At 39.1% G+C, this 26,326-nt stretch overlaps 4 protein-coding genes and 1 long non-coding RNA gene across 10 annotated transcripts; all 5 read left to right on the top strand.

Moving 5' to 3' along the window:
- Positions 1-1,077: 1,077 nt before the first annotated feature.
- Positions 1,078-4,927, top strand: LOC104436686 (probable polygalacturonase At1g80170). 5 transcript variants are annotated; one of them, XM_039308740.1, is made up of 12 exons: positions 1,080-1,220; positions 1,717-1,867; positions 1,982-2,116; positions 2,211-2,348; positions 2,598-2,768; positions 2,852-2,878; positions 2,997-3,204; positions 3,315-3,396; positions 3,731-3,839; positions 3,928-4,044; positions 4,141-4,341; positions 4,457-4,927. In XM_039308740.1, exons 2-12 carry the CDS (start codon positions 1,757-1,759, stop codon positions 4,490-4,492), a joined length of 1,335 nt encoding a protein of 444 aa, XP_039164674.1. In that variant the 5' UTR covers positions 1,080-1,220; positions 1,717-1,756; the 3' UTR covers positions 4,493-4,927. The 5 variants fall into 5 exon arrangements, 4 of the variants coding, with proteins under 4 accessions (XP_039164674.1, XP_039164675.1, XP_039164673.1 ...); XM_039308741.1 differs by having other exon boundaries at positions 1,080-1,255; positions 1,770-1,867; XM_039308739.1 differs by having other exon boundaries at positions 1,080-1,255.
- A 1,827-nt stretch (positions 4,928-6,754) lies between these two features.
- Positions 6,755-8,357, top strand: LOC104436685 (NADPH-dependent oxidoreductase 2-alkenal reductase). The gene is made up of 5 exons (XM_010049533.3): positions 6,755-6,988; positions 7,277-7,454; positions 7,540-7,706; positions 7,795-7,877; positions 7,979-8,357. The coding sequence occupies exons 1-5, from the start codon at positions 6,755-6,757 to the stop codon at positions 8,355-8,357; spliced, it is 1,041 nt and encodes a 346-aa protein (XP_010047835.2).
- Positions 8,358-13,297: 4,940 nt separating this feature from the next.
- Positions 13,298-15,354, top strand: LOC104436684 (2-alkenal reductase (NADP(+)-dependent)). 2 transcript variants are annotated; one of them, XM_018869885.2, is made up of 5 exons: positions 13,298-13,587; positions 13,709-13,886; positions 14,408-14,574; positions 14,668-14,750; positions 14,938-15,354. In XM_018869885.2, the coding sequence occupies exons 1-5, from the start codon at positions 13,354-13,356 to the stop codon at positions 15,218-15,220; spliced, it is 945 nt and encodes a 314-aa protein (XP_018725430.2). In that variant the 5' UTR covers positions 13,298-13,353; the 3' UTR covers positions 15,221-15,354. The 2 variants fall into 2 exon arrangements, with proteins under 2 accessions (XP_018725430.2, XP_010047834.2); XM_010049532.3 differs by having other exon boundaries at positions 14,848-15,354.
- Positions 15,355-17,507: 2,153 nt separating this feature from the next.
- LOC104439118 lies at positions 17,508-18,739 on the top strand. Its single transcript, XM_039309377.1, has 4 exons — positions 17,508-17,573; positions 17,688-17,833; positions 18,416-18,515; positions 18,674-18,739. Exons 1-4 carry the CDS (start codon positions 17,508-17,510, stop codon positions 18,737-18,739), a joined length of 378 nt encoding a protein of 125 aa, XP_039165311.1.
- A 4,431-nt stretch (positions 18,740-23,170) lies between these two features.
- On the top strand, positions 23,171-25,178 carry LOC120291355. The gene is made up of 2 exons (XR_005549358.1): positions 23,171-23,570; positions 23,734-25,178. It is a non-coding gene; the product is annotated as an uncharacterized LOC120291355 (long non-coding RNA).
- The last annotated feature ends 1,148 nt before the right edge of the window (positions 25,179-26,326 follow it).

The raw sequence follows: 26,326 nt of genomic DNA, 5'->3' as shown, positions 1-26,326 counted from the left end.
CCGACCTCGAATTCCACCACCTTGTGTGCTTGTATTTCTTTTGGGGGCTGTGTCTAACGTTGAACAAGCCTGATAAAATTTCAATTCTAATCCTTGAACTTATGCCTAACTTTAAATCAAATCCCTTCAACTCCAAATTCACTTAACTAGAGTTAATGTATCCATCGGATTCAACAAGAGTTTGATGCGGTAAAACTCACTGCACCGTAGGCTGTCACCTAGTGGCTATGCATGGGATTGAAAACCTCGAAAGCACAAGAGAACCTTGAGTATTGAAATTTCTTAACACGAACGTTGCACTTGAGTTTTCCATGCGAAACTCTTGGTGGCTCCAATGGACACATCCACAGCAATTAATCAGATGAGTGAGAGTGACTTCATTGCAAAAGTTATTCACGTTCAAAATCGGATTTGACCGTAATAAATTTAGAGACAACGCTGAAATTTTACCTAATTTCAAACTAATCAGTCCACGGGCGAAGTTATTCATCCACTTCTTCCAACCTCATCTTACTTTTTTTCAGAGCTCAAGGACACTAGCTCAGAGTCCTGACTACTTGGAGGTTAATGAAACACCTAGCAAACCTCATGAACTAGCTTAATTTAGGCATTTGACTTATATGCTCTGAATCATAGCGGTTGTACACAGTTGGTAGGATTAAAATATATTTGAATTGGAAATCTCCTCAAAGCTCGACTAAGGGTGTCAGACAACCTCGTCACCTCGGGCGATGCAAATTTGTGATCTATTTTCGTATCTGAAAAGTTATCAACGAAACTCCGGAATTTACTACCATTTTTTCTTTTTTGTAAGAAAACATATCATCAAATGACCAAACCCGGATGAAGAAATTCATGTCAGCTCACGGATTTTAGAATTTCGTCGTTGGGTTCAGTCCTAATCTAGAAAGAAGGAAAAATGTGAAGATCAAAGCGATTTTGTGGGACTTGGCGTGAAGATCATGTGGAAGGCCGTAGCGCAGTCTAACAAACTTGTCGTTATTGTTTTCCTTCTTCACGAGAGGCCCTCTTCTCGGGACCATCGAATTTGTCTTCTATTTTTTTTTTCTCTCTTCTTTTCGTTTCTTTCACTTTCACATGCATTTGCTTTTCAACCGGCAGAATTTGCTCTGATCTCTCTCTCTCTCTCTCTCTCTCTGTGGAAGGAAATCCTGGCCTTCTCTCTAAACTCGATCTTTCCACTGATTTTGCTGAAGAAGGTCCGGTGTTTCTTGTTTCAACCCTGTCATGGATGGTATCTGTTCCCCTGTTTCTTCTTCTGTAATGTGTCATATACGTGTATATTGGGCATTGACATAATTCTCTGATAGCGTCTTGAACTTACGATGCTGATTTATTGTAGCATATCTGCTCACGCATGCCTCCATGCCGGTTCGATCTGAATTGTTGCTTTACTGGTCTTATGATGCTGATTTATTGTACATACTCTGTTCACGCATGCCAGCGTGCCGATCTTGAAATGTTACTTTACTGATTAAGCCAAATTAAAAAAAAAATTAATGCGTTTCTGTTACTTTACTGATTAGGCCAAAAGAATTAAAATGAGTGCGTTTCTGTTAAGGAATGATGGGGAGTTATCGTTCTTCAATAAATAGAGCATTCAAGTTGATTTTCTTTTGCTGAACAAGCAATTAAAGGCATAGAACGTTACATGAACTAACTGAAAGTTCACGGATTATGAACATTTTAAAACAGTTAGCTTTTTGAACCGTATGATATACCTCATGCTTGTCCAATGATGCATGGAGATTCCGTACAAGGAAGAAGCAGGAGCAGCTATGAGAACGGCGACAATGGAACATCGTTCCTTCAGCTAGTGCTCGCACTGGGTTCTGAAAACTTCATGGTGAGAGTCTTAACGATAAGGTTTATGGTCAGGCCCACGACCGTGTTGTTCTGTATTCGCGTTTAAAGTACAATGTAAACTCACTTGTGGATGACTGCTTTGCAACTTTGCAAGGGTACATTAGCTCTTATTCTCGCCTTTGGATCGATTTCTTGTGGCTTTGGCTTTGTGATTGTCTTCGGAGACTCCGGGTTTTTCAGTGTCTGCGATTATGGAGCCGTCGGTGATGGCGTTACAGATGATACGGGAGTAATACTTTTTCCTGTTAATACTTATCCACTCGATTTCATCATTAACTTTTTCTCACTGTCTTGGATTTGACATTGTCTCCCACTGGTTGCAGGCATTTCTTGAAGCTTGGCAGGCTACATGCAGCACGCAATTCGAGAATCCGACCATGATCATTCCAGATAATTACACATTTCTGGTACATCAGCTTACATTCAGCGGGCCATGCAATGCCAAAAAAATCACATTCCTGGTATAAAGAGATTGACTTCACTCTTTTCCCTGATTAGAATTGACCGTTCAAGAGTGAAATAGAATCATTAACCAAAAATGATTAACTTGATTAGACTGCTCGCACTGCGCGAGAGGAATTTCGTAGCCTGCTCGCAATGCCAAAAATAATTAGAACTGACCGTTCAAGAGTGCAATATAATCATTAACTTGATTCTCTTTCATTTTTCCTTCATGTCAATTTCAACTCATCTATCATGCAATTCCATAGGTATTAGGGAATATAAACGCACCTACCTCGCCTAGAGCATGGACGGATCTCGACCCTAGCTCCTGGATGACATTCCATGGTATAGATCAGCTTCGTGTTAGCGGTTTCGGTACAATTGATGGACAGGGATCAAAGTGGTGGAATCAATCCTGCAGATATCATCCACATTTGGTACATCAAAATTTCCAAATATATTTTTCATTCTACTTGTTTTTTCGTGGCTCGGATCATGCAATGGACTGTTATTTTTTCAGGAAGGATGCACTTCTCTGGCACCGACAGTAAGTCCACAACCTATTATCTTGCACTGTAACAAAAACACGCATCTAATCGACATATTGGCAGGACATTGACAAGTTTTAGTAGAACAATTGTGGATATTTTGTAATTGGTTTGCAGGCTATGAAATTCCTTTCGTGCAGTGCGAGCAGTCTAAACAATATAAAACTTGTAAACAGTCCACAAACCCATGTATTAATTAGGGGATGTCGCTTCTTTGACATCGGCAATTTGTTGATTGAAGCTCCGGGGACGAGCCCTAACACCGATGGCATTCACATTCAATCCTCACAGCATGTGTCCATCGCAAATGCAGTCATTGGAACTGGTAATTTCTGCCATTCCTCTTTTGTTTGGTCTTCCTTATTGCAGTAAGAAGTCGGGAATGTTCCTGTCTGTGATTTCCGTTTTACTTAAAGTTGGGCTTGTGATTTTTAGGTGATGATTGTATATCCATTGGAGACTATACTTCGAATATTTATGTCTCGTCTGTCACATGTGGACCTGGCCATGGTGTAAGGTGAAGTCCAATTGTTCATGATATCTCTGTCAATGCGATTATATGATGGAATCAATCATGACAAAAGGACATCAGATCATGAACACAAACATCTCTTTGAGCAATCTTAATCTTGAAAATTATCTACATTGTGCTCTCCAAGACACGTGCATAAGATGGCTTTAGTTAGTATTCAGGAATTGAGTATTGTAGATGGTGCACCAATCTTAAACCTAAAAGAGGATGAACTTTGTGTTCATCTAATAAGATGCAGATCCTTTCGTTCTTGCGAAGGTCATGCAATTCCTACTCCACTTCACGTTTTTGTCATTACTTCGTTTATGCTTTTCTACAGCATTGGAAGTCTTGGCCGAAGAGGGAATTTCGTTCAAGTTGAGAACATTCATGTGAGCAATGTACAATTTAAGCATACTACAAACGGTGCTCGAATCAAAACATGGCAGGTAATGAACAATGAGTGCAAACTGCATTCATTCATATTTCTATTCTATTTGAATTTCCTCAATATTCCTTTGTGCTGCTGTAGTGAAGGTCGGGAAGGGATATGTACGAAGAATCACTTTCGAGCATCTTAAATTTGACTCAGTTAAGAACCCCATTATCATTGATCAAAACTACTGTTCCATCCGGGGAGCATGCAAAGAAATGGTAAATTCCTTTTGCTAAATTGATGCTTTTCTTTTTCTATGAAAGATGCAAATTGTTGAGGCAATTTCTTTCTCCCTTTGAAATTTTTGGACGAAGCCAACTGGAGTTCACATAAGTAACGTGGCATATGTCGGCCAATCGGGGACTTCGAGCACAGATGTCGCTATTAATTTGAATTGCAGTCGGAGCGTCGCGTGCACAAGAATAGTACTTGAATCAATAGAACTGATGTCTGCAAATATGGATAGGCAAGTTACATCCAGTTGCCTCAATGCACACGGGAACGCCATTGGAGTGGTTCGACCCGATCCCTGTCTCCAAAGTTGACAAAAGCACATTAATCTCTTTCTGTTCTACCGAGAGACCGGCATCTAACTATGTCGATTTCTCAAAGTTTCTTTGGCTGTTGCAGAGAGCTTCCCGTGTATCCTCAGGAGTTGTGCGGTGAAAGTTGTCTGGGTTGTCTCTATATGGAGCCATTTCTTGCTGAAAGTGCTTCTCTGCACTGGCACTTTCTTTCTGCACATCCATGTTTCTGCATTATTTTGTGATTGTATATTCTGAATCACGATAGCTGAGCTTAGGAATCAATACCATACAAGAGCCCAGACAAGAGTTGATAGTGATGGATTTGGCTAACGTGTTCTCGGAAAACCCGACGGGAGGATGGTCCCGACGGTAATGGAGAAGGGAGAAATGACATTTGGACAACGGAGTCAGGCGGTTTTATCTCTGGTGGTACTAATAATCTGTAATGACCTAGTAGAATTTTGCATAAGCATGGCGTATGAAAACCGAAATCTCCTTTAGTGTTGGCTCGTTATGCCCAATTGATAAGTCCCCACCCTTATTGGATCGAATACGGGCCTAGCCCATTTATGAACTGCATATCTACTCAAAGAGTCATGCTTTGATATCATCTGTAATGATCTAGTCTAGTCTACGTGGGCCAAACGTTCAAAAGAAGTAATTTAAGTAACCATATAAGATGGTGACCATTTTGAGGTGGGTGTCAAGTAACTCAACAAGTCTTCTCCTAACTGATGTGAGACTTGAGTTGTCAAACATGTATTTATTTCCTCACATGCTAACTTAGGTAAGTGAGGTTGAATCCGGGTCAAAACCCAGAACCCCTCAATCTGTTCTCATGCATGCAAATCCATTCCCGGCGAAAGTCTTCGCAGACTCGAAAGCATTGATCGTGCATTATCATCGGTAGTTTCGTTGGGAGGAACAACAGATAGAATTTATCAAGTTTGAGCATCATCCACGATTACCTCGTGCCCCCGAAATTTAACACCACGAATATGCAACGTAGTCTTCAGGAAATGATATCATTCTCCTCCAGAACTATGCGGACTACATCAATTTTTAGAACATTCGTACATTGATTATGTCATCGGTCTTCCATACGCCATGCCTACGCAATACAGTTTTCGCTTGCGCTGGAATAAGACGCCGCAAGTCAGGACAATCGCGACGGCTCAGCATTGGTAACTGACCTGCTAAAGTGCAGACGAACTGCAGATTCTAGTTCTAGCGGCACAAGTTTGCCATTGTCCACAAGCATACATCTGAATGTAGAGAAGAGTTTTTTTTTTTTTTTTTTTTTTTTTTGGTAATCTATAAATATTTTTCCTTTCTTGAGAACAAGGTAGGTATTGTTTTTTTACACTTTGAATGAGTCATTGGGCATATTGACACATTAACCGAAACGATCTTGACAGCCGCATGAGATGAGCCATATGCAGTTAACGTGGACGGCAATTGCTCTGAAGGCTTTGTTTTTGTTAGTAGCGAATTGTAACAAGGAATCTTCTCTCGATTCGAGTCCTACATATCTCTTGATCCCACTTCTTGTCTTTGTTGTTGATTATTTCCTCTAATATTCACTCGGAGCAAACATACCTTAACTTTCTCGAAATTTCAACACATAGTTGCTAAAAGAAATTCCTAAACGGGAGGACAAACGATTATTGATTGGTTGAGTCCTTACCTTGTTCTGGCGGATTAAGTTTTCAACATTTAAAATATGTGCAATCGAGTTTTAATCTCACTGTCGCGAGTTTCCCATGCTAGAAACCCCATCTAAATGTCACGTGGCCACCAATCCATCAATATTATAGGAGTTTTGATGGCGTGTTTATGACTTGATAGCACATTTTTTTTTAATAATGTTTAGCTGTTAATTGACTGAAATAAAATGCTAAGATCTCATTCTTTTTTACCCATGCTCCTATTTCTTTTTTTTTTTTTTGTGACTTTATTCCTGTACGGGTGGAATGCTAATTGATTCTCGAACTTAAATTGTAATTACGCAAACTTCAATGATGTGCTAACACTGCCTCTGTAAGATGATTTCTCAAAAGTTTCAGGTGAATAGGAGAAAAATTCTATTTTTTTTTCCTCTTTTGTCTTTCCATTTTTGGCTCATGCAAGCATATCAGCAAGAGGGATATTCCTAGGAGCTGGTACGTGCACATTTCGTTTGGACGAGGACGGAGGAAATAGTTTTGAGAAATCAATCAAAGGCAAATCAATCAAAAAACCAATGCTGTGCTCTATAAATACAGGGACATAGATGGTCCGTATTATAAACGGGAAATGATTAGCTAACCATATTCGGATAAGAGTTAGCTTTTGCCGCTTCTTCTTCTACTTCTTCGCTTGTTTTCTTGAGCTTCTTCCAACAAAAGGAGGCAAGGCAACCATGGAAGTGATGAACAAATACTGGACCATAAAGACCCATATAGAGGACGCACCCAAGGAAGATGACTTCTACCTCAAGACTTCGACTTTGGCTCTGTCGCTCGGCCCAGGCTCGAAGGAGATGATCGTGAAGAACCTGTACGTGTCCATCGACCCTTACCAGTTGAACCGGATGAAGAGTTCCAGTTCGTCACAGAAGACCGGTGGTTTTGCCGTGGGAATCACTCCTGGCCAGGTTAGCCAATCTGTTCATAAAGTAGCTAAGTCTGCTTTGATATTGTTGCTGTTCTGTTAATCAAATTGAAGCATTATTATTTTGGTGAATTTGTAATGCTTCCAATGCTTGCAATGATGACTTTTGTTGTTGGCAAAAAATAAAACGATATCATTGCAAAGACCAAGCTAATCATCAATCATTCTCAATCAACGCAACTGTAGAAATCTCCTGTTTGTGTTGAAAAGATCGACTTGAATGGCAAAAACATGAGTCGGGCGTTTTGTTTTATGAATAATCTTTAAACAGGAAATTGAAGCTTTTGGTGTGGCAAGAGTTGTGGCCTCAGAGAACCCTGAATATGAGAAGGGCGATTTGGTTGTGGGAGTTGTTACTTGGGCAGAGTATAGCAAGATAGGAAGCAACGGAATGATCAGGAAGCTTGATCCAATGGGGTTTCCTCTGTCTTACCATGTTGGGATATTGGGTAATCTCTTTCACCATCTTATATCTCTGTAGTGAGTTCTGTCACGTGAGAAAGGCCCTTTTTTGATCCTCCTGTGTTCTTCCAGCATTTAGTGGGCTCACAGCCTATGCCGGGTTCTTCGAGATATGCAAGCCGAAGCGTGGTGAGAAGGTTTTTGTATCGGCGGCATTGGGGTCAGTCGGGAACTTGGTTGGACAGTACGCGAAGTTGCACGGGTGCTACGTCGTCGGTTGTGCAGGAAGCAAGCAAAAGGTCACTTTCCCCGCTGTCCTACGATACAAGTATCCCAATGCTTGTCGCCAAAAGATCGTGAATCATGATGAACTTTTTGTTGTTACAGGTAGAACTGCTCAAGGAAAAACTAGGTTTTGATGAGGCCTTCAACTATAGGGAGGAAAATGATTTGAACTCAACTCTGAAAAGGTCAGATTGCGTCAGATCGTATCAAGAATCTAGATTGTTTATTCTTTTCTCAAAAGAAAAATCTTGTCACTTTTCTTGCGTTTGTTTTTGTCAATTGACAGGTATTTTCCTGATGGGATCGATGTATACTTTGACAACGTAGGCGCCGAGATGCAAGAAGCTGCGGTCGCTAACATGAATGCCTTTGGCAGAGTTGCCGTGTGTGGAGTAATATCCGAGTATACAGATTCCGGGAAAAAAGCGGCGCCCGACATGTTAGATGTCATTTACAAGAGAATAAAGATCCAGGGCTTTTTAGCCGGCGATCACATTGGCCTTTTCCAGGATTTCATCTCAACCACCAGCGACCATCTCCGCAGTGGCAAGTTGTGCGCACTCGAGGACATCTCAGATGGCCTGGACAGCATTCCCTTTGCTTTCGCAGGGCTGTTCCGCGGCGACAACATCGGGAAGAAAATTGTTAAGATTGCAGAAGAATGAGAGTTGGCTAATTGGGGCATTAACTTAGTCAGATCGGTGCTTCAATGCCGATTCATTTGAGTTTACATATCATAAATTGCCGGAAACTTTCTATAGCTTTTATGATGGGAATCTTGAAATGGAGAATGGTAAAACAATTTGATGCAGATCAGGCCATGAAAACTTCAGAAATTAAAAATACTGATAGTCCTAAGTAAGATATTGAAGTACAGAGTCTAGTTTTTGCATCAAGTTTATGCAGCATCTCACTGAGGTTAGAGATAGCTCTCTATGCTATTGCAACCTCTTTAGTTGCATCTATTACACTGTAATGTAATAGAACTTTAATAAGGATCATACTGATTGGTTTAATTCGAACAAATGATCATACTGATTGGTTTCATTAACGACATGTAACCCTAAAATCATAATTAAAAGGGGAATATAAATTCACACCTTAAATACTTAATACCTTGCAGATATCATTAGATAAGTAACATGAGATTATATTAACATAAACACTGTATTATGATTATTACTTTACTAGTCAATCATAGTGTAATTATTCTGGACATGCGAATCCCTGGAGTACCATAACTTGGCAGAAATGGACGTGCTATAACTTACCAAAGATACACTTAAGTGCCATATTTGAAGAAAAATGGATCACTTAAGTATCACTTCGACTAAAGTTTGGCCAAAATGCTGACGTAACATTTTTCCAGCGAAGCGAGTGCAAAACGATGCCGTTTTGCACGCTGACGTGGCCAAATAATGCAAAAACGGTGTCGTTTTGGACCGACGTGATAAAAAAATAATATAAAAATTAATTAAATTAAATTGAGTTAAATTATGAAAAAAATAATAAATTTAAAATTAATTAAAAAATAATAAATAAATAAATACGAAAAATATTAAATAAATGCCAATAAATCCAATTTATGCTCATAATGTCTAATTGGATGCCGGAACGGACACGGAAAATTTCCAAGACTCGTTTAATAAATAATATACCATATTTCCTTGCTAATTACACTAACCATTTATTTAACATGCATCGGTAAGTCTCTAATTTAATTACTCTAATCTAATTTATCAATTTAATTGCACTTAATTAAATCTAATCAACCCCTAAGCATAATTAACCGACTAATAAGGGATGATTCTCGGGGCTGTTTCGGTGGCCTCGGTTGAGCTGGCCTTGACGCGGTTGAGCAGTGAAGATGAGGCACGCGGACGTCGGTGGAGTTGCAGGAGTCTTTGACTCAACCGAGAACAAAAGAAAAGGGATTGCAGGGGAATAGGCGAAGGAGAGAGAGAGATCGTGGGTGGAGGGCGGCTCAATTGAAATGAAAGAAAAATAAAGAAAGAGGGTGTGTCGGCCAAGAGAGGGGCTATATAGCACGGACACTCTCCGGAAGCCTTCGTGTCGTGTCCGACACTCCGACACGTGTCCGACACGCTCCAACACGTCCCGACATGCGGTCAACGAGTGTCGAAAAATCCGACACGTGGTCAACTCTTTCCGACACGCTCCAACACACAAGTCCAGAATTTCGACACGCGATTCCGACACGCACGGGGTCAATTTTAAAAATTTATAATACTTGAGGGGTCAAAATATAAATATACGCAAAAGAAGTAATAAAAGAAGTAATAATATTGCTATAAATATACATACAGGGTCAATTTTTTTTTTTTCAGTTTTATTTTTTTAGAATTGTTTTATTTTTTAAAAGTCTTTTACTCTGAAAGAAGTAATAAAAATGCTATATATGATAAATAAATAAATTTAAAAATATCATTTCAGCATTTTTCTTTAAACAATGTTTTTTTCCTCTAAGTTTTGTGTATTATTGTAACAAATTAAAATAATGAATGATATTATTTAATATTTTTTGTGTAAATTAATTCTAGGCTATTATTATTATTATTATTATTATTTATGTATTTATATATAAAAATATATCTAATATATAACGTGTCAGAACGTGTCGAAATTCTCTATTTTTAAGAAATAACGTGTCGACGTGTCGTGACGTGTCGTGTCACGTGTCACGTGTCCGTTTCGGTGCTACATATGAGAGGGGAGGGGAATGCACGAGAGAGAGAGAGAGAGAGAGAGAGAGAAGAAGAAAGGATAAGAGTAGAAAGGGATTGGAGAGGATGGTCGTCCAAGTAAAAAGAAATGTGCAAAACTAAAAGAAAAATGGAGAGAGAGAGAGAGATGTGATGGACGTGAGGGAGGCCACGGATGGGGCACTTGAGAGGGAGAGAGGAATAGAGAGAGTGCGTGTGGGACCGAAGGAGAGGAAGAAAAAATTAAATAAAACCTCCTAAACTAATCCAAATTTGGTCCCAACAACTTTATGCACAAATTCCTTTTCGTTCCCTAACATACTCTCAAACAATAACTCCACAAATTATCCAATTTGATGCCAAAAATGTCACTCACCAACGAAAGTTTCAAATTTCCTAATTTTGGCTTCAATTTCATCATGAAATTTCCCAAATCGACGTCAAATTTCGCCAAGGAAAATGCCCATAAAATTTCTACAAGTCCTTTCACCAAATAGCTCAATTTGCAAGTCAAAAATCCCCTTCAATTTGATCAATCCCAATTTCCATTTTTTCCCGAAACATCCGAATCGATTTTCTGTAAAAATCTCGGAATCTCCGAAAATTCCTCGAAAGGTGAGTCAATGTTCCTGAAATGACTCGTGACATGACAGAATTTTAAATTTTTGAAATCGAATTCAAATTCGTGGTTAATTTCAATCTAATGTGATTTTAGCATGATCTAACTTATCGGGTAGTTTTTAGGAATTTTTGGTGCAATTGACTCATAGTCAATTTTCTTCGAACCACACATACCTCTTCGACACATTGGCGACTCTCGGTTGTTGTAAAAATGTCAAGCTTTCAAATACGGACATAGGATACCAAAACGACAAAAAAATCAGTTTAGTGCCAATCAATGAAAATTTTACAAATTAGTGAAATCACTCAAGTTTAGCCATACATCTCAGTTGAACCGACCTATCTCTGATTTCTGATTAATTTTTAACTGTGCAGTAATGACCCTTGCAGATTAGCATAGTCGAGTAGTCGATTCGTAGTCGAATTTTCAAGTCTATTGCGTTTGAAATCTCAGAGAACGATAGTCTAGTTATCTCATGAGTGGCCATCTCAAAGAAAAACACTATAGGCGCGTTGATGAAAAGCCCAACTTATTCAATCGAAATTAGAATTTGAAATTCAGGATGTCACATAATTCCTTAAAGAAAGTGATATCATATCTCAAAATCTGACTTCATTGTTATCCTCGATTGTTTGTCATATTTTCCTAACACCTATTAATGATGATTCCTATAATCGGCCGCTGATTGTTTTTTGATACCATGGAAAATAAGGTCTTTTGGAATAAGAGCATACTTATAGCTGCAACCTATACTATTTTGTTTTCTAAGTTTTGTTTTGTTTTGCAGCTCTTTGGGAGTGTCCTTATTACTATTTTACTCGTACTATATAGTATTGATAAATATACATATTGCATCGGATTAGATATTGTCATATTATGCAAAAAGAAAATATATCACGAGGTCTAACTTATTGCCTAGGCTCACGCACACGAAATCAAAGAAATGATGATGATGATTGTTGCGATAGGGCAAGCGATCGAACGAAATATAGACGGAAGAAGAAAAATAAATCGACACCGGATTTACGTGGTTCGATCGTAAAGACCACGTCCATGGGAGAGAAGAAGACGGAATTTATTTATAGATCGTCGATACAAAGAGATTACACACTCAAGTCACTCAAACACTCTCTCAGTGTTTCCAAACCCCAATTACACCCAATACACCAATTTTTCTTAGATGTAAATCACGAATAAGCTTCGTAGCACGAACAACACGAAGACCCAAAGCCTATGGACGTCACTCACAAACAGAGAAAACCACGGACAAAATAAGAAGGTGCTTCGATCAACTACCAATCCTTCGGTGGCATGCGGCTTCTCCTTTTTATACGTAAGTCTTTGGCCGCTTCGTAGGGTTTCCTTTTCACCGACTTCGTACAAGATTCGTGTGCCCAAGGTCAAATAGTTGACCTGGGCCCACCAATTCTTAATTCGGCTCACTTCACGTGCAGAGGGTTCTCCCTTGGCGGCATCTTCCTAAAAGGAAAAGAAGACCTTCAATTATTTCTATACGTGTGCCCTCACTTGGGCCCACCACGTTCTATTTGTCTTCTTCACGCGCGTGGACTTCATCGTTCGGATTCCGCAAGCAATTGAAGAAAACTTTGCTTCAATTTATTTTATATTTCAAAACTCTGTAGTTCGCTTTGGGCTTAAACTCGAGACATATTTTAACAATGATGATGAAGCCCACGGAACATTAAAATTCGACGAATGAGAAAATCTAGACGTAAGATTTACTTATAAAAATCTTAATCATTGCCTAATTAGGTGCATGATTATGGATATTTTATCAACTAGAAAAATTTTAGCTTCTACGAGTCTATACATTTGGTTTGGCTTTTAGTCCTATTGTTTGTTAAAGAAATCTTAAACAGTGCTTTCACATAGAATGCAATACTATGTTTTTTTTTTTTTTTTTTGATGAATGCAATACTATGTTTGTTAAAACCGACTAGTGAAAACATAGTGACCATATTTTTAAACTCACGAGAGTTTGTCGTATAATTAGGATGCAAAATTTAGGAATCAATCTCAAAAATATTTTTAATTGGATTTTTTAGAGAAAGAATCTTATATGACGTTAAAATGTCAATATCCATACATGTTGAAACGTTTGAAATGATCTTATTTAAATTAATCAAACTTTTCAAACTTTACACGACAAAAATAAAAAGTAAATGGTAGAAAGGTCAATTTCATGCAGATAATTTATATATGTGGTCCTATGGTTATAGAAAGACTTACAGTTTCATCCATACAAAGAATCTGTCTAGTTTACTAGCTTCAGCTTCTTCTTGTTCTTCTGCAACCATGGAAGTGGCCAACAAGCATGTGACCCTGAAGACCCACATAGAGGGTGCACCCAAAGAATCTGATTTTGAGCTCAAAACCTCACCTTTGGCTCTATCACTCGACCCTGGCTCAGGCGAGATGATAGTGAAGAACCTGTATGTGTCCATCGATCCACATCAGTTGAATCAGATGAAAAGTTGCAGCTTGTTGCAGAAAACCAGTACCGGTTTCGATGGAATTGCACTTGGTGAGGTGAGCCCAACTTGTTCATAGCAGCTATATATATGTTCACCGGAAGATCATGTAAATGTGATGGGAATTGAAAAGCAGGAATTGGGTTTTCTTTGATTTTTGGCTGCAAATCTTTGTGAAGGAAATTGAGGCATATGGTGTGGCAAAAGTTGTGGCTTCAGACAATGTTGATTTTGAGAAGGGTGATGTGGTTATGGGAGTTGTTACTTGGGCAGAGTATAGTAAGATAAGAAGAAATGGGATGATCAGGAAGCTTGATCCATTGGGGTTCCCTTTGTCATACCATCTTGGAATACTGGGTAAATTTCTCATTCACCAACAATTTCCTATTATCATAATCATTTTCAATGGTGCATGACTTCTTTGTAATCAAAAGAATTTTGTAAGACTCTGCCAGGGAAAAGAATTTTCAAGGCGTGCTTCGGATTTTGGCATGTGCCTGCTTAAGTAGCTGTACTATTCTGGCAGAATAATGTTTTAGTTAACTGATTTTAACAATAGAAACATAAAAATTAAAATGGTGTTGAAGTCATATGGTTCATTACAGCAATATGTCACAAGAGGTACACATTCGGACAAGGACATGTCTTAACATGGTCAAGAAATGATATAGGGGTTATTTGACCTTGGATCGACATCTCGCAGAATGCGCTATAGTTGGGTGATACAAATGATGTCTCAACCTATGTCAAGTTCGTGATCTTAGCCTCTCAGTAGACATCGAACTAAAAACCATTTGTTTGCACTGATGCTTTAGGCTACCAAACGTTTTTCCCCCTTCTGGTTGCGTTTCTATACGGGTGTTTGCTCGTTCTTTCAGGATACAGTGGACTTACAGCCTATGCCGGGTTCTTCGAGATATGCAAGCCGAAGCGAGGTGAGAAGGTGTTTGTATCGACAGCAGCGGGGTCAGTCGGGAACTTGGTCGGACAGTACGCGAAGTTGCACGGGTGCTATGTCGTTGGTTGCGCTGGAAGCAAACGAAAGGTCACTTTACCTATGGTCCTACATCACAACTTTCCCCAACGTTTCCGTCACCAAAAGATCACGAATCATGATGAAATTGTTTTGTTGTTACAGGTACAACTGCTCAAGGAAAAACTAGGTTTTGATGAGGCCTTCAACTACAAGGAGGAAACGGATTTGAACTCAACTCTCAAAAGGTCAGATTGCTTCAAAGCGTGTCAAGAATCTGGATTGTACATTCTCTTCTCAAAAGGAAAATCTAGTCATTTTTCCAATGTTTTTGTCAACTGACAGATATTTTCCTGACGGCATCGATATATACTTTGACAATGTGGGTGCTGAAATGCAAGAAGCCGCGGTCGCTAACATGAATACCTTTGGCAGAGTTGCCGTGTCCGGAGTAATATCCGAGTATGCAGATCCAGGGAAAAGAGCCGCCCCCAACATGTTACAGGTCATATTCAAGAGAATAAAGATCCACGGGTTTTTAGCTGCCGATCACGTTGGTCTTTTCCAGGATTTCATCTCTACCACCAGCCACCATCTCCGCAATGGTGAGTTGTGCCCGCTTGAGGACATCTCGGATAGCCTGGACAGCATTCCCTTTGCTTTCACAGGGCTGTTTCGCGGTGACAACATCGGAAAGAAAATTGTTAAGATTGCATAAGAATGAGAGTTTGCTAATGGAGTTATAACTTAGCCATATTCAATGCCTCAATATCGGATTCCTTCGAGTTTACTATGGGGTGTTGTCATCTCTATTCATATTATTTTTGTGAGCTATATAAGTGATCATTTTTATGAATGTTTTCTAAATCATTCATTTTTCTCAAAACATGCCAAATCTAAAATAGGAGTTCCCTTGAAAAGCAATTTATCACATAACAGATAGACTATTGTTGGATTTTAACCGGCTCCTATAATTCGTTTGGTGCTCGTTTATTTCGTTCTCAAGTATTCTTCTAATGCATCTCTTTTCAGTCTTGCAAATTCAATAAACGTGCATTGTGAGACACAAAAATTTATTCAAAATAAAATAAAATAATTGGAGAAACATTTATGATACACTTTAAGTATCATGTCAACTACTATGTGTCATAAGATCAAATTGAGTTATGCAACATATTATCTATCGAAATCAATTAAGAAATTGACAAAGTTTGATTGAAAAATAAATTTGGTGTTGTTCTTACAAATAAAGCCCAATACGCAATAATCTATTATAAAAATTGCTGTTATTATACAGTTTAGACCTCAACACATAAAGAAATCGCAATCATTTCCTCTTGTACTTATAATTCGTTCTACTCTGTAAAATAAAATCACCCACCAATCGAGTAATTATGCAATTGGAAATTAGTGACCACTTGGCTTTATTTGGCCAGTAGGCCTAAAGGAATCTTCTCAACGCATGACTAGTCCTTCCATCTTTATTTAATCAATCACAATTTGTCACGGGAATTATCTGGCCAATGAAAACGGCCGGCTCTTGCTGCGGGTACTACTCGTTCTTGATCCTGCCCTTATTTTTTTTTTTTGGGTACTTGTCTTAAACCTTATTTAGTATTCTAAATTTTTTTGAGAAGGACAAAAAATCACAATCACTAAACAGTCCTCTTACCTAGGATGCCGTACTAAGTTTATTAAAACCGCTCTATATAAGTAGAATATTGAGTTTTGTAGTATAGTAAAAGTTGACATTTGACAGAGTAATCATATTTATTACCTAGTGAGAGTTTATCTCATTTTTAGTGTACTAAGTTTAGGAATATTTCTTGTCATTATACTCGACATCAATTATATGACATTACATGTTAGTATCCAAATATGTTGAAATTTTTGAATTAATCTTAATTAAATTTATCAAGCTTTAGACGACGAAAGTAAAAAGTAAAAGGTACAAGCCATCAACATTTTTTGTGAAGTAAGCACCGTGGTAGATTACCACTGCAAAAGGTTACTTTCATGCAAACATTAAAAAAAAAATTCAATTTTGGTTATTGTCAATATGCAATAGACTTAGTAGATGAGAATAGAGTTTTGTCATTTATGAATAGAATTATCGACAACTTAAAAATGAATCAACAATCTCAAATAGCAGAATAAATCAACCATTGAGGCAAGATTTGAAGAAACTGTCAATATAGTGGAGTCAATGTAACCATTTGGTAACCATTTGTAACATTTGTTTATAACATCTATTTTGATAACCATCAATTATAGGTTTTAAATAGTCACAACGTACTTTTTGGAGTCCCTACACAAATCAAACAAAATTACTATCTTTTCAATATCTTTACTTTCCTGTGTAGTACTTTATTTTCCTAACTGTAGCTTCCAAATTTGCATTGTCAATTGAATTTGGGTGTGCATTTTTATCTTGCGCGTTGTGTCATTGATTAAACTACAGCATGGTGCTTTTATACTTTTGGGTTGTGTTGTTGATTAAATTCTGATATATTTTGTTTGCATTTGGTTACTTAACAAAGTCCAAACTTTCCAAGCCTTGTCGTTGATTAATTTCCGGCATGATTTACGTTTGTGCATTCCTGTTCTAATAAAAGTCGTTGGTTGCTAATCATCTTTGATATTTTGTGTTCGGAGTTTGTGTAGAAACCTGATTTCCTTTTAAGTAAAAGTTAAAGAACGACTTTTAAGTGAAAATATATTTTATCGTGGGAGCAATTCCGGTAAAACATAGAAAGACTCGTCAATTTCACCCAGATAATAATCTGTCTAGTCTCAAACTTCAGCTTCTTCTTGTTCTTCTGCAACCATGAAAGTGAAAGTGGCCAACAAGTATGTGACCCTGAAGACCCACATAGAGGGTATACCCAAAGAATTTGATTTTCAGCTCAAAACCGCACCTTTGGCTCTATTGGTCGACCCAGGTTCAGTCTAGATGAGTGAAGAACCTGTACGTGTCCATCGACCTATATCGGTTGACCCGCGTGATGCATTACAACTTGTCGCATAAAACCGATACCAGCTTCGAAGGAATTGCTCTTGGTGAGCTGAGTGTGACTTGTTCATCACCGGCTAAATATGTTCACGGGAAAATCATGTAAATGTGATGGGAATCGAAAAACAGAAATTGGGTTTTCTTTGATTTTTGTCTTCAAATCTATGTAAAGGAAATTGAGGCATATGGTGCGACAAAAGTTGTGGCTGCAGACAATGTTGAATTTCAGAAGGGTGATTTGGTTGTGGGAGTTGTCACTTGGGCAGAGTACAGTAAGATAAGAAGAAACAGGATGATCAGGAAGCTTGATCCATTGGGGTTCCCTTTGTCATACCATGTTGGAATATTGGGTAAATTTCTCTTTCACCAACAATTTCCTTTTGTCATGATCATTTTCAATCGTACATGAATTTCTTTGTAATCAAAAGAACTTTTTAAGACTGCCGGGGTGGGGAAGAGAGTTTTACATGTGTGCCCGCTTAAGTAGCTGTCCTATTCTGGCAAAAAAAATGTTTTAGTTAAGTGATTTTGAGAGAAGAAACATAAGAATTCAAAATGGTGTTGAAGTCATGTGGTTTATTCTAGCAATATGTCGCAGAAGGCACACATTTGAACAAGAACAGGTCTTAACAGGGTCAAGAAATGATGTAGAAGGCATTAGAATGCACAGTTGGGTGATATGATGTCAACCTAGGAAAAGTGAAGGTACAGTTCTAAACATTAGAAATGCACTATAGTTGGGTGATACCAATGATGTCTCAACCTATGTCAAGTTCTTGATCTCAGCCTCTCAGGAGACATCAAATTGAGGAACATTTGTTTGCACTGATGCTTCAGACTAACGAACGTTTTTTCCCCTTCTGGTCGCGTTTCTTCATGGGTTTTTTCTTGTTCTTTCAGGATACAGTGGACTAAGAGCCTATGCCGGGTTCTTCGAGACATGCAAGCCAAATTGAGGCGAGAAGGTGTTTGTACTGACGGCATCGCAGTTGGGAACTTGGTCGGACAGTACACGAAGTTGCATGGGTGCTATGTCGTCGATTGTGCTGGGAGGAAACGAAAGCCCACTTTCCCCATAGTCCTACATTACAACTTTCCGCAATGTTTCCATCACCAAAAGATCGTGAATCATGATGAACTTGTTTTTTGTTGTTACAGGTACAACTGCTCAAGGATAAACTAGGTTTTGAGGCGGCCTTCATCTACAGGGGGAAACTAATTTGAACTCGACTCTCAAAAGGTCAGATTCTTCAGAGTGTATCGAGAATCTAGATTGTCTATTATCTTCTCTAAAGAAAAATCGAGTCATTTTTCTTGTGTTTGTTTTTGTCAATTGACAAGTTTTTTCGTGTTGGGATCGATATATCCTTTGACAACATGGGCGCCGAAATGCAAGAAGCGGTGGTCGCTAGCATGAACACCTTTGGCAGAGTTGCCATGTGCAGAGTTGTTGAGATTAACGGATTCCCAAAAAGCGGATTCGACACTAAATCAAACCCCTAAAACGAATGCGGAAGACAAGTCCGGGAAAATCATGTATCACCGATCTTAAAGCACACCACGGATTCGAGCATACCTTGTTAGCCACATATTAGACACCGACGCCGATAAGAGGAAGATAATTTGTCCTTGTTCGATCCGATGACGCCTTGAATGGAAGAAAAAACGTTGCCTTGTGCTAGTGTTTTTCTTTTCTTTTTTGGAGAGAAAGTGAGGGAGAGGGAGACGTACGTACGTTAATTATGCCAAAAGGTGCGTTTTCCCTCTCTCCCATCCCTTTTATACGTCCCTCCATCCGCGGGCCCTATTCCTATGGGCCGGGCTTTTAGGCCCAACATGGGCGGACGGGCCTTAAGCCCATCATTAATAAAACCATCAGGAGTAATATCCGATTATATAGATTCAGGGAAAAAAGCCGCGCCTGACATTTTAGATGTGATTTACAAGAGAATAAAGATATAGGGCTTTTTAGCCAGAGATGACGTTGGTCTTTTCCAGGATTTCGTCTTGACCACCAGCAGCCATCTCCTCAGCGGCGAGTTGTGCCCGCTCGAGAACATCTCGGATGGCCTGGACAGCATTCCCTGTGCTTTCACAGGGTCGTTTCACGGCGACAATATCGGGAAGAAAATCGTTAAGATTACAGAAGAATGAGGCTCTGCTAATGGGATTATAACTTAGCCAGATTCAACGCCTCAAAATCAGATTCCTTCGAGTTTACTACATGAACTTACACAAGCGTTGTCATATCTATCAGTAATATTTTACTCACATTACTGCATATCGTCAGAAAAAACTCACATTGCATCAGATAATATACGATCTTATTTTGCAAAAAGGAAAAAAATTTACATGAGGTGGTACCGGCATCATCAGATGATATATAGCAAATCAACTGAGATTCTCATTGCTACCCCGCCATACGAAATAAATGAACAAAAAGTTTAGGCCCATGGAACAAAAAGCTCGACAAATGGAAAAACTCTTGACTTGTTGATTAGGTGCTCGGTTATGAGTGTTTTCTTAACCAAATTAAGTTGTGGCTTCTTCAAGTCTATGCGATTGGTTTAGCCTTTAGTATTACCGTTGCTTGAAATTTTGCTCAAAATAGAGAGATTTGGATGACTCATACCATCCGTGTTAGAGCTATAATCAAGTTGAGTTGAGTTATCAAAACAAAACTTTACGCCAAAAGACACTTCCACAAGTTAATTCCAATATATATATTTCAAAATTGGTATCCCTATGTTCAGTGAATAGTTGACTTCATTCCTACCCTTACGTCATTCTAGTAGCTTGCTAGTAGACCCTTGCTGATATCTGAATATCGCCGAGAATAAATGAGGGATTATAATAAGAATACCCTGGGGTCCACCATTTATAAGCATGTCATATACATCGCGATCATGGTGTTAAATCCATGTCGCCCGCTAAGTGGTTCCTCTTAATCGTCTATCTTAGATGGAGTCATCATAATGTCATGTAAGATTCATAAATTGCATGAACTGTGGAATTTGCCAATTGATAGGCTTCAACAATTAAATGTACGTTTTATTCACACTTACGCAATAGAGATCGTTGGAATATTGGCCGTTAATTTCGTCTATTTTATAGCCACAGCTTCACATTCTCACCATCCTATTCGTTTGTCATTTGGTTCATGCAAGGCCCAAGCTCGCATTATGGGATCAGGGGAAGCAAAACCGATAAGTCCCGTAAATAATGGTCGGTAAATTCGTGCAAGAATTAAATAAATTTAAGGCATTCATAAGAAAGACAAATAAAATTAGTAAACGATAACAAAAGTTGATAAATTTTGAATAGTCACATTGTATTTATTATTTATTTTATTTTTCCTCTCATTTTAAATTATTTTCATTTTTCTTTCTCTTTCCCCTTCCATCGTTCTCTAATAAAATTTTTATTAAATAATAAACTATACCAATATACCTAAAATACTAAAATACCTAAAATATGTGATAAATATAAATATAAATTATTAAATTTATATTATAAGATATAGTTAAAGTAGAGTATATAAATAAATATAAGATTAAATTAAAAATAAATTGTTATTTTTGGTTATTTTGAATTTCTTATATTAGAATTTAAATATTATTATATTGAAATATAATTTCATTTTGTTAATTTAAGAAATTTGTCGAGAAAAATATATTTTTTGTTATGGATATTAAAAATACTACCCATCTTTATCCCGCATCCCTTAGATAATTTTGTCTAGCCTATATCCCTCTTAGATCCGATTTTATATTATCTTGAGTAGACACCAAATGTAGTGTAAGATAAGAATTTTTATCCTTGTAATACATCTAAAGTTCATGCAGTTTTGCCCCTTTACTTTAAAAATCTATAAAATTTAAAATTCACTGAATGCAAATGTTTGCATTTGAGTTTATATATATATTAGAGTGATATTTTGAATTTTGGTTGGATAATTTGCTTTTGCTTCCTCTTCCATAAACCTTCTAAAATATGTAGGCTCCGTTCGTTTCGTAGAAAATAACTTACGAGAAAATATTTTCTGAAATTTCCGGTGTTCGGATGGCGGAAAACACACGGTCAACGGAAAATATTTTCCGGTCAACGGAAAATCCCTCTTGAATGAGCGGAAAATGTTTTCCTCTTTTGAAAAAGGAAAACATTTTCCGCAGCTCTCACACGAGCTCGGTGCTCCCGCTCTTTCCTCCCTTCATGTTCTCGTTCTCTCTCTCTCTCTCTTTCTTGCTCTCCCTGAGGAGGCTTCGGACGACGTCCTTCCCGGGATCGGCCTCCGCCCTCCCCGCTCCCGCCCGCCCCCTTTGCTCAGCCGGAAGCCACCGCCGCCGCCGCGCTCCGCTTCCCGGCGGCTCGAAGCCACTCGGGAGAATTTAGCTCAAGAGGGAGCACCGCGGAGGCGCGGGAGGCTCGCAGGAGCCCGCCGTCCGGTGCCGCTCGTCGTGCGGCCACTAGCCGTGAGCTCGTCGGATCGGCGGCGGAGCTCGCGGCTCGCCGGATCAGCGCGAGCTCGGGCTCCCGATCCGGGCAAGCTCGAGCTCTGTCGCGAGATCCAGCGCGCTCGGGTGAGATCGGCCGAGCCTCAAGCTCGCCGGATCTAGCGGCGCGGCTCGCGGCTCGCCGGATCTAGCGAGCTCGGGCTCCCAATCCGGCGAGCTCAAGCTCATTTGCCAGATCCGCGAGCTCGGGTGAGATCGGCCGAGCTCGATCTCACCCGAGCTCGCCGGATCGGCCACCGGTCTTGGTCGGCCGGGAGGAAGGAGGTGACGGCGGCGGAAGCCGCTCGGGAGAAAGGAGGTGGCGGCGGCGAAGGAGGAGGAAGGAGGCCACGGCGGACGACGCCGCTCGGGAGGAATCGGGAGGAAGAAGGAGACGGAAGGAGGAAGGAAAAAAAAAAGAAATAATAAATAATAAAAATTTCTATTTTAAAAAATATAAAAATTTAAAAATCATTTTTAAAAAATATAAATAAATAAAATAAATTTTTGGGTCAATTAAAAATATTAAAATTCAATTTTTGATAATTTTTTCCGGAAAATGTTTGAGCTAACGAACAGTGGAAAATATTTTCCACTCAAATTTTAGATGTTGGCGAACACCGGAAAATAGAGTCATTTTCCTGGAAAATGACTTCGGGAAAATGTTTTCCGGAAACGTGATATTTTCCGTGAAATGAACGGATGTAGTGTTAGGAAGTAGAGACCAAGTGACGATGCATTCTTCCTATTTCATTTTGATTATTTTATTTACATTTTGCAATATAGATAAAAATATAAAAATCTTTGTCGACATATTAAATATTCGTTTATTTTATAAAAATATAAAAATTGATAAAAAGGTAAAAAGCAAAACAAAAGCAAAAAATAAAAATAATGAATGAAATTAAAAAAAAAAATCGAGCAGGGCTGGATATTCGGCCCACTCCTTTAATAAATATTCGGCCCCCCTAAAATTCCTCTCCCTCGGCCCATCTTTTTTGTTTCTTTTTGGCCCATGTTTCTTTATTTCTTCAACTCCACAATTTGAGCCGAAGAAGAAAGAAAAGGGAGCCCAGGCCCATTCCCTCTCCTTCTTTCCCGCGTGCTCACGTCCGTGACGCAAGGAGATGAAGGCAACAAACGAGCGGCCTTGAGCGAGAGCAACTTGAAGCTTCTACAATCGTGAGCTGGGAAGGGGAAATAACGGACAAGATTCGCCCGAGGCAGGCGTGCGAGGAGTGCGCGAGCGTGAGGGGGGCTCGGCCTAGCGGAAGAAGAGGAAGGTGTAGAACGTGCTCGACGTTCGGAGAGCGAGAATCAAGGAGCGTGAGAACCACAGAGAGAAAACTAGAGAAAAAAGAGCGTGCTCGACCAGGGAAAATGGTGAGCAGCGTGGATTCGAGTAAAGAGGGGCAAGCGTTATCGGTCGAGAGGAACCGCTCTATCTGTACGTGCGCTTTTTCCCCGAGCTGTCGAGGATTCTAAAGAACAGCCGTCCCTCATGCGATTCTTCATGTGTGTCTCGATCGCTGGTACCGGCCGCAAGCTGTTCACTTCTCAAGGTGAAGTCTTTTCCTTCAATCTGATGATTCTGTTGTTTTGGGTCTTTAGGGAAGATTCTTGAATGCTCGATGATCTGCTCTTTTTGTTGTTTTGCTTCCGGCTTGCTTCTGGTTAATTTAAAGGGAACAAGAAAAATGGTTGACATTTTATGACTTTTCGAAGGAATCAAGTCACACCATGGTTGTCAAAGCTTCGTTGGAGAGAGAAAAAGAGGAAGGGAGGACATCGACCATTTTGTGGTTGGCTGTGGGCTGAAGATGAGAGCAGAGGGCTTCGACCATGGATTGAAAAAAAATCTTTGAGAGAGAGAGGGGTTCGGCCATTGGTGCTTGCTCGAGAGGGGTGCTCGACAGAAGAAAAAATACAGAGCAGAGATTGAGGGAGCTTCGACTAGAGGAGCTAGAGCAAAGGAAAAAAAAAAAAAACAGAAAAGAGTGACAGTGAGCTTGGCTAGAGAAAAAACAAACGAGTCAAGAGAGGAGAGAGAGACGTTGGCCGAGGGAATTTCGGCCATGGAAGAGTTGGGGCTAAAGAGAGGTTCGCGGAAGAGAAGGGAGAGAAAGATTCCTTGGGTGGTTTTGGCGGAAAAAAGAGAGGAGAGGGAAGAGAGATTAAAAAAGGAAAACCAGAGAGAACTACAAAAAAAAGAAAAAGAAAGAGAGGGAGGTTCGTTCCAGAAAAAAGGGAGAGGAGCACAATGATCGCGCAACTTGGGTAGGGGAGAATGACTCAAATGGAGAAGAAAAGCTAGTGAGGCATGCTGCGTGACGCCTCTGTGTCTGGCCAAAGTTGTTTCGCCATTGTGTTATCCGTCATCTTATCCTCGCTCCTAGATATAAGAGTCCGAGGAGTGGAGTTCTTCCCCCACTTGAGAGGTTTTCGTCGATGTGATGACTCCATTGTCAACAAACTGAGGATACTTAGTCTTCGTTTTGAAGAAAGGTACGGTCTCATTTCTCTATGGTGAATTTGAATTCTCCTGTGCCTAAATGGAGAGAAAGATTCCTTGGGTGGTTCTGGCGGAAAAAAGAGAGGAGAGGGAAGAGAGATTAAAAAGGAAAACCAAAGAGAAAACCACAAAAAAAAAAAGAAGAAAGAAAGAGAAAGAGAGAGGTTCGTTTCAGAAAAAAAGGAGAGGAGCACAACGATTGCGCAACTTGGGTAGGGGAGGATGACTCAAACGGAGAAGAAAAGCTAGTGACGCATGCTGTGTGACGCCTTAGTGTCTAGCCAAAGTTGTTTCGCCATTGTGTGATCGGTCATCTTATCCTTGCTCCCAGTTATAAGAGTCCGAGGAGTGGAGTTCTTCCCCCGCTTGAGAGGTTTTCGTTGATGTGATGACTCCATTGTCGACAAACTGAGGATACTTAGTCTTCGTTTTGAAGCAAGGTACGGTCTCATTTCTCTATGGTGAATTTGAATTCTCCTGTGCCTAAATGGTCGTCGGCCGAATGTTGTTTGATGATTCGAAGACGATTTTCGTTATTGCTGATAACTTGAGATGAATCCCTCATTTGTTGTTAAATCAATGTTCTGCCTCATGTCGTCTCATGAGAATTGAGTTTTCGAGATTGTTAATGTCTATGATTCGAGTTGAATTCTCAGTACGAATAGAGTTGAGTGTTCGACATTGTTACGTATTGTAAATTTTTACTTCTACAAAACAACCCCAAACAATTCTCGTACTATGATTATGACAATAAAATCCATACCTTTTGGATTTCTATACATAACCAATGAAGTAATCACTTGCCATTGTTAAATCTTTTTTTTTTCTTTTTTTCATGTGAATTGTAAATTTTTATTTTTGCAGGACAACCCAAAACATATAGATGTCATAAACTAAGTTTTCTTTCCGTCCATAGTTCAAAGAGAATCTTTGAAACTGCTTTACTAAGAACCCTGTTTAAATACATTGAAGTTTTTAATACATACATCTAGAAATATAATGATAAAAATGAATGACTGATTATACTTCTAACCATTTTCATTAAAATACGATTAAGCTTTTCTGCTGCACCATTTTGCAATGGTGTATCATGTATCGTGTATTGAGCACAAATACCATGTTTTTCAAGGAATTTAGCAAATGGACCTGGACATTGTCCCGATTCATCATATTTTTTATAATATTCACTACCTTTCCTCGACCTTACTATTTTCATTTTTTTTTTATTTAATTACCTCTTAACCTCTATAATATACACCTCAAGTGCATACACCAATTAAAATTTATCATGCAATAAATATAATCATAATGTGAAAAATCATTAATAAAGGTAATGAAATATATTTGTACATTGGTCTTTTGGAAAAATTAATGTTTACCTCATGGATGGATCAAAGAGATAAGACTTCAACCAGCGCCCTCGTTTGGCTGTCATTCCACGTGTGATGCATTGTTGATTTCTCGGGGATGGAGTCATTTCATTGGACCCTTTGACCATTTCATAACATTCCAATGAGGAAGGGCTCGAGATGGAGGGCAAGTCATTTGGGGGCATATTACCGTATTTCTAAATTTTTTTTGGCACCAATTGAACGGTGTGAACCACCACCAAAAACATTAATGGAAAATTTCAAATAAGGACATAGAGTTTTCTCAAATAAAGACTTGAAGTGAATGTTGTCTCGAATAAGAACTTGAAGTGGTTAGATTTATCTCAAATAAGGACCTCTTGCCAATTACCCAAATGTTTCTCTGGCTGACAAGTAGTGGTTAGATTTGTCTCAAATAAGGACCTTAGCTTGTTGG

The sequence above is a fragment of the Eucalyptus grandis genome, chromosome 3 (assembly GCF_016545825.1).
Source record: "Eucalyptus grandis isolate ANBG69807.140 chromosome 3, ASM1654582v1, whole genome shotgun sequence".
Lineage (NCBI taxonomy): Eukaryota > Viridiplantae > Streptophyta > Magnoliopsida > Myrtales > Myrtaceae > Eucalyptus > Eucalyptus grandis.
This window is presented reverse-complemented; position numbering and strand designations above follow the sequence as displayed.

What these genes read in the sequence shown, in the direction of transcription:
- LOC104436686 (XM_039308740.1), top strand. Translation starts at nt 1,757, where the DNA reads ATGATGCATGGAGATTCCGTACAAGGAAGAAGCAGGAGCAGCTATGAG. An exon ending in AAATGCAGTCATTGGAACTG is followed by an intron (nt 3,205 to 3,314) that starts GTAATTTCTGCC and finishes TGTGATTTTTAG; the next exon opens with GTGATGATTGTATATCCATT. An exon ending in ACGGGAACGCCATTGGAGTG is followed by an intron (nt 4,342 to 4,456) that starts GTTCGACCCGAT and finishes TGGCTGTTGCAG; the next exon opens with AGAGCTTCCCGTGTATCCTC.
- LOC104439118 (XM_039309377.1), top strand. Translation starts at nt 17,508, where the DNA reads ATGCATTACAACTTGTCGCATAAAACCGATACCAGCTTCGAAGGAATT. An exon ending in TTGCTCTTGGTGAGCTGAGT is followed by an intron (nt 17,574 to 17,687) that starts GTGACTTGTTCA and finishes ATCTATGTAAAG; the next exon opens with GAAATTGAGGCATATGGTGC. An exon ending in GCATCGCAGTTGGGAACTTG is followed by an intron (nt 18,516 to 18,673) that starts GTCGGACAGTAC and finishes TTGTTGTTACAG; the next exon opens with GTACAACTGCTCAAGGATAA.
- LOC104436684 (XM_010049532.3), top strand. Translation starts at nt 13,354, where the DNA reads ATGGAAGTGGCCAACAAGCATGTGACCCTGAAGACCCACATAGAGGGT. An exon ending in GCGCTGGAAGCAAACGAAAG is followed by an intron (nt 14,575 to 14,667) that starts GTCACTTTACCT and finishes TTGTTGTTACAG; the next exon opens with GTACAACTGCTCAAGGAAAA. An exon ending in TTGAACTCAACTCTCAAAAG is followed by an intron (nt 14,751 to 14,847) that starts GTCAGATTGCTT and finishes GTCAACTGACAG; the next exon opens with ATATTTTCCTGACGGCATCG.
- LOC104436685 (XM_010049533.3), top strand. Translation starts at nt 6,755, where the DNA reads ATGGAAGTGATGAACAAATACTGGACCATAAAGACCCATATAGAGGAC. An exon ending in TGGGAATCACTCCTGGCCAG is followed by an intron (nt 6,989 to 7,276) that starts GTTAGCCAATCT and finishes ATCTTTAAACAG; the next exon opens with GAAATTGAAGCTTTTGGTGT. An exon ending in TTGAACTCAACTCTGAAAAG is followed by an intron (nt 7,878 to 7,978) that starts GTCAGATTGCGT and finishes GTCAATTGACAG; the next exon opens with GTATTTTCCTGATGGGATCG.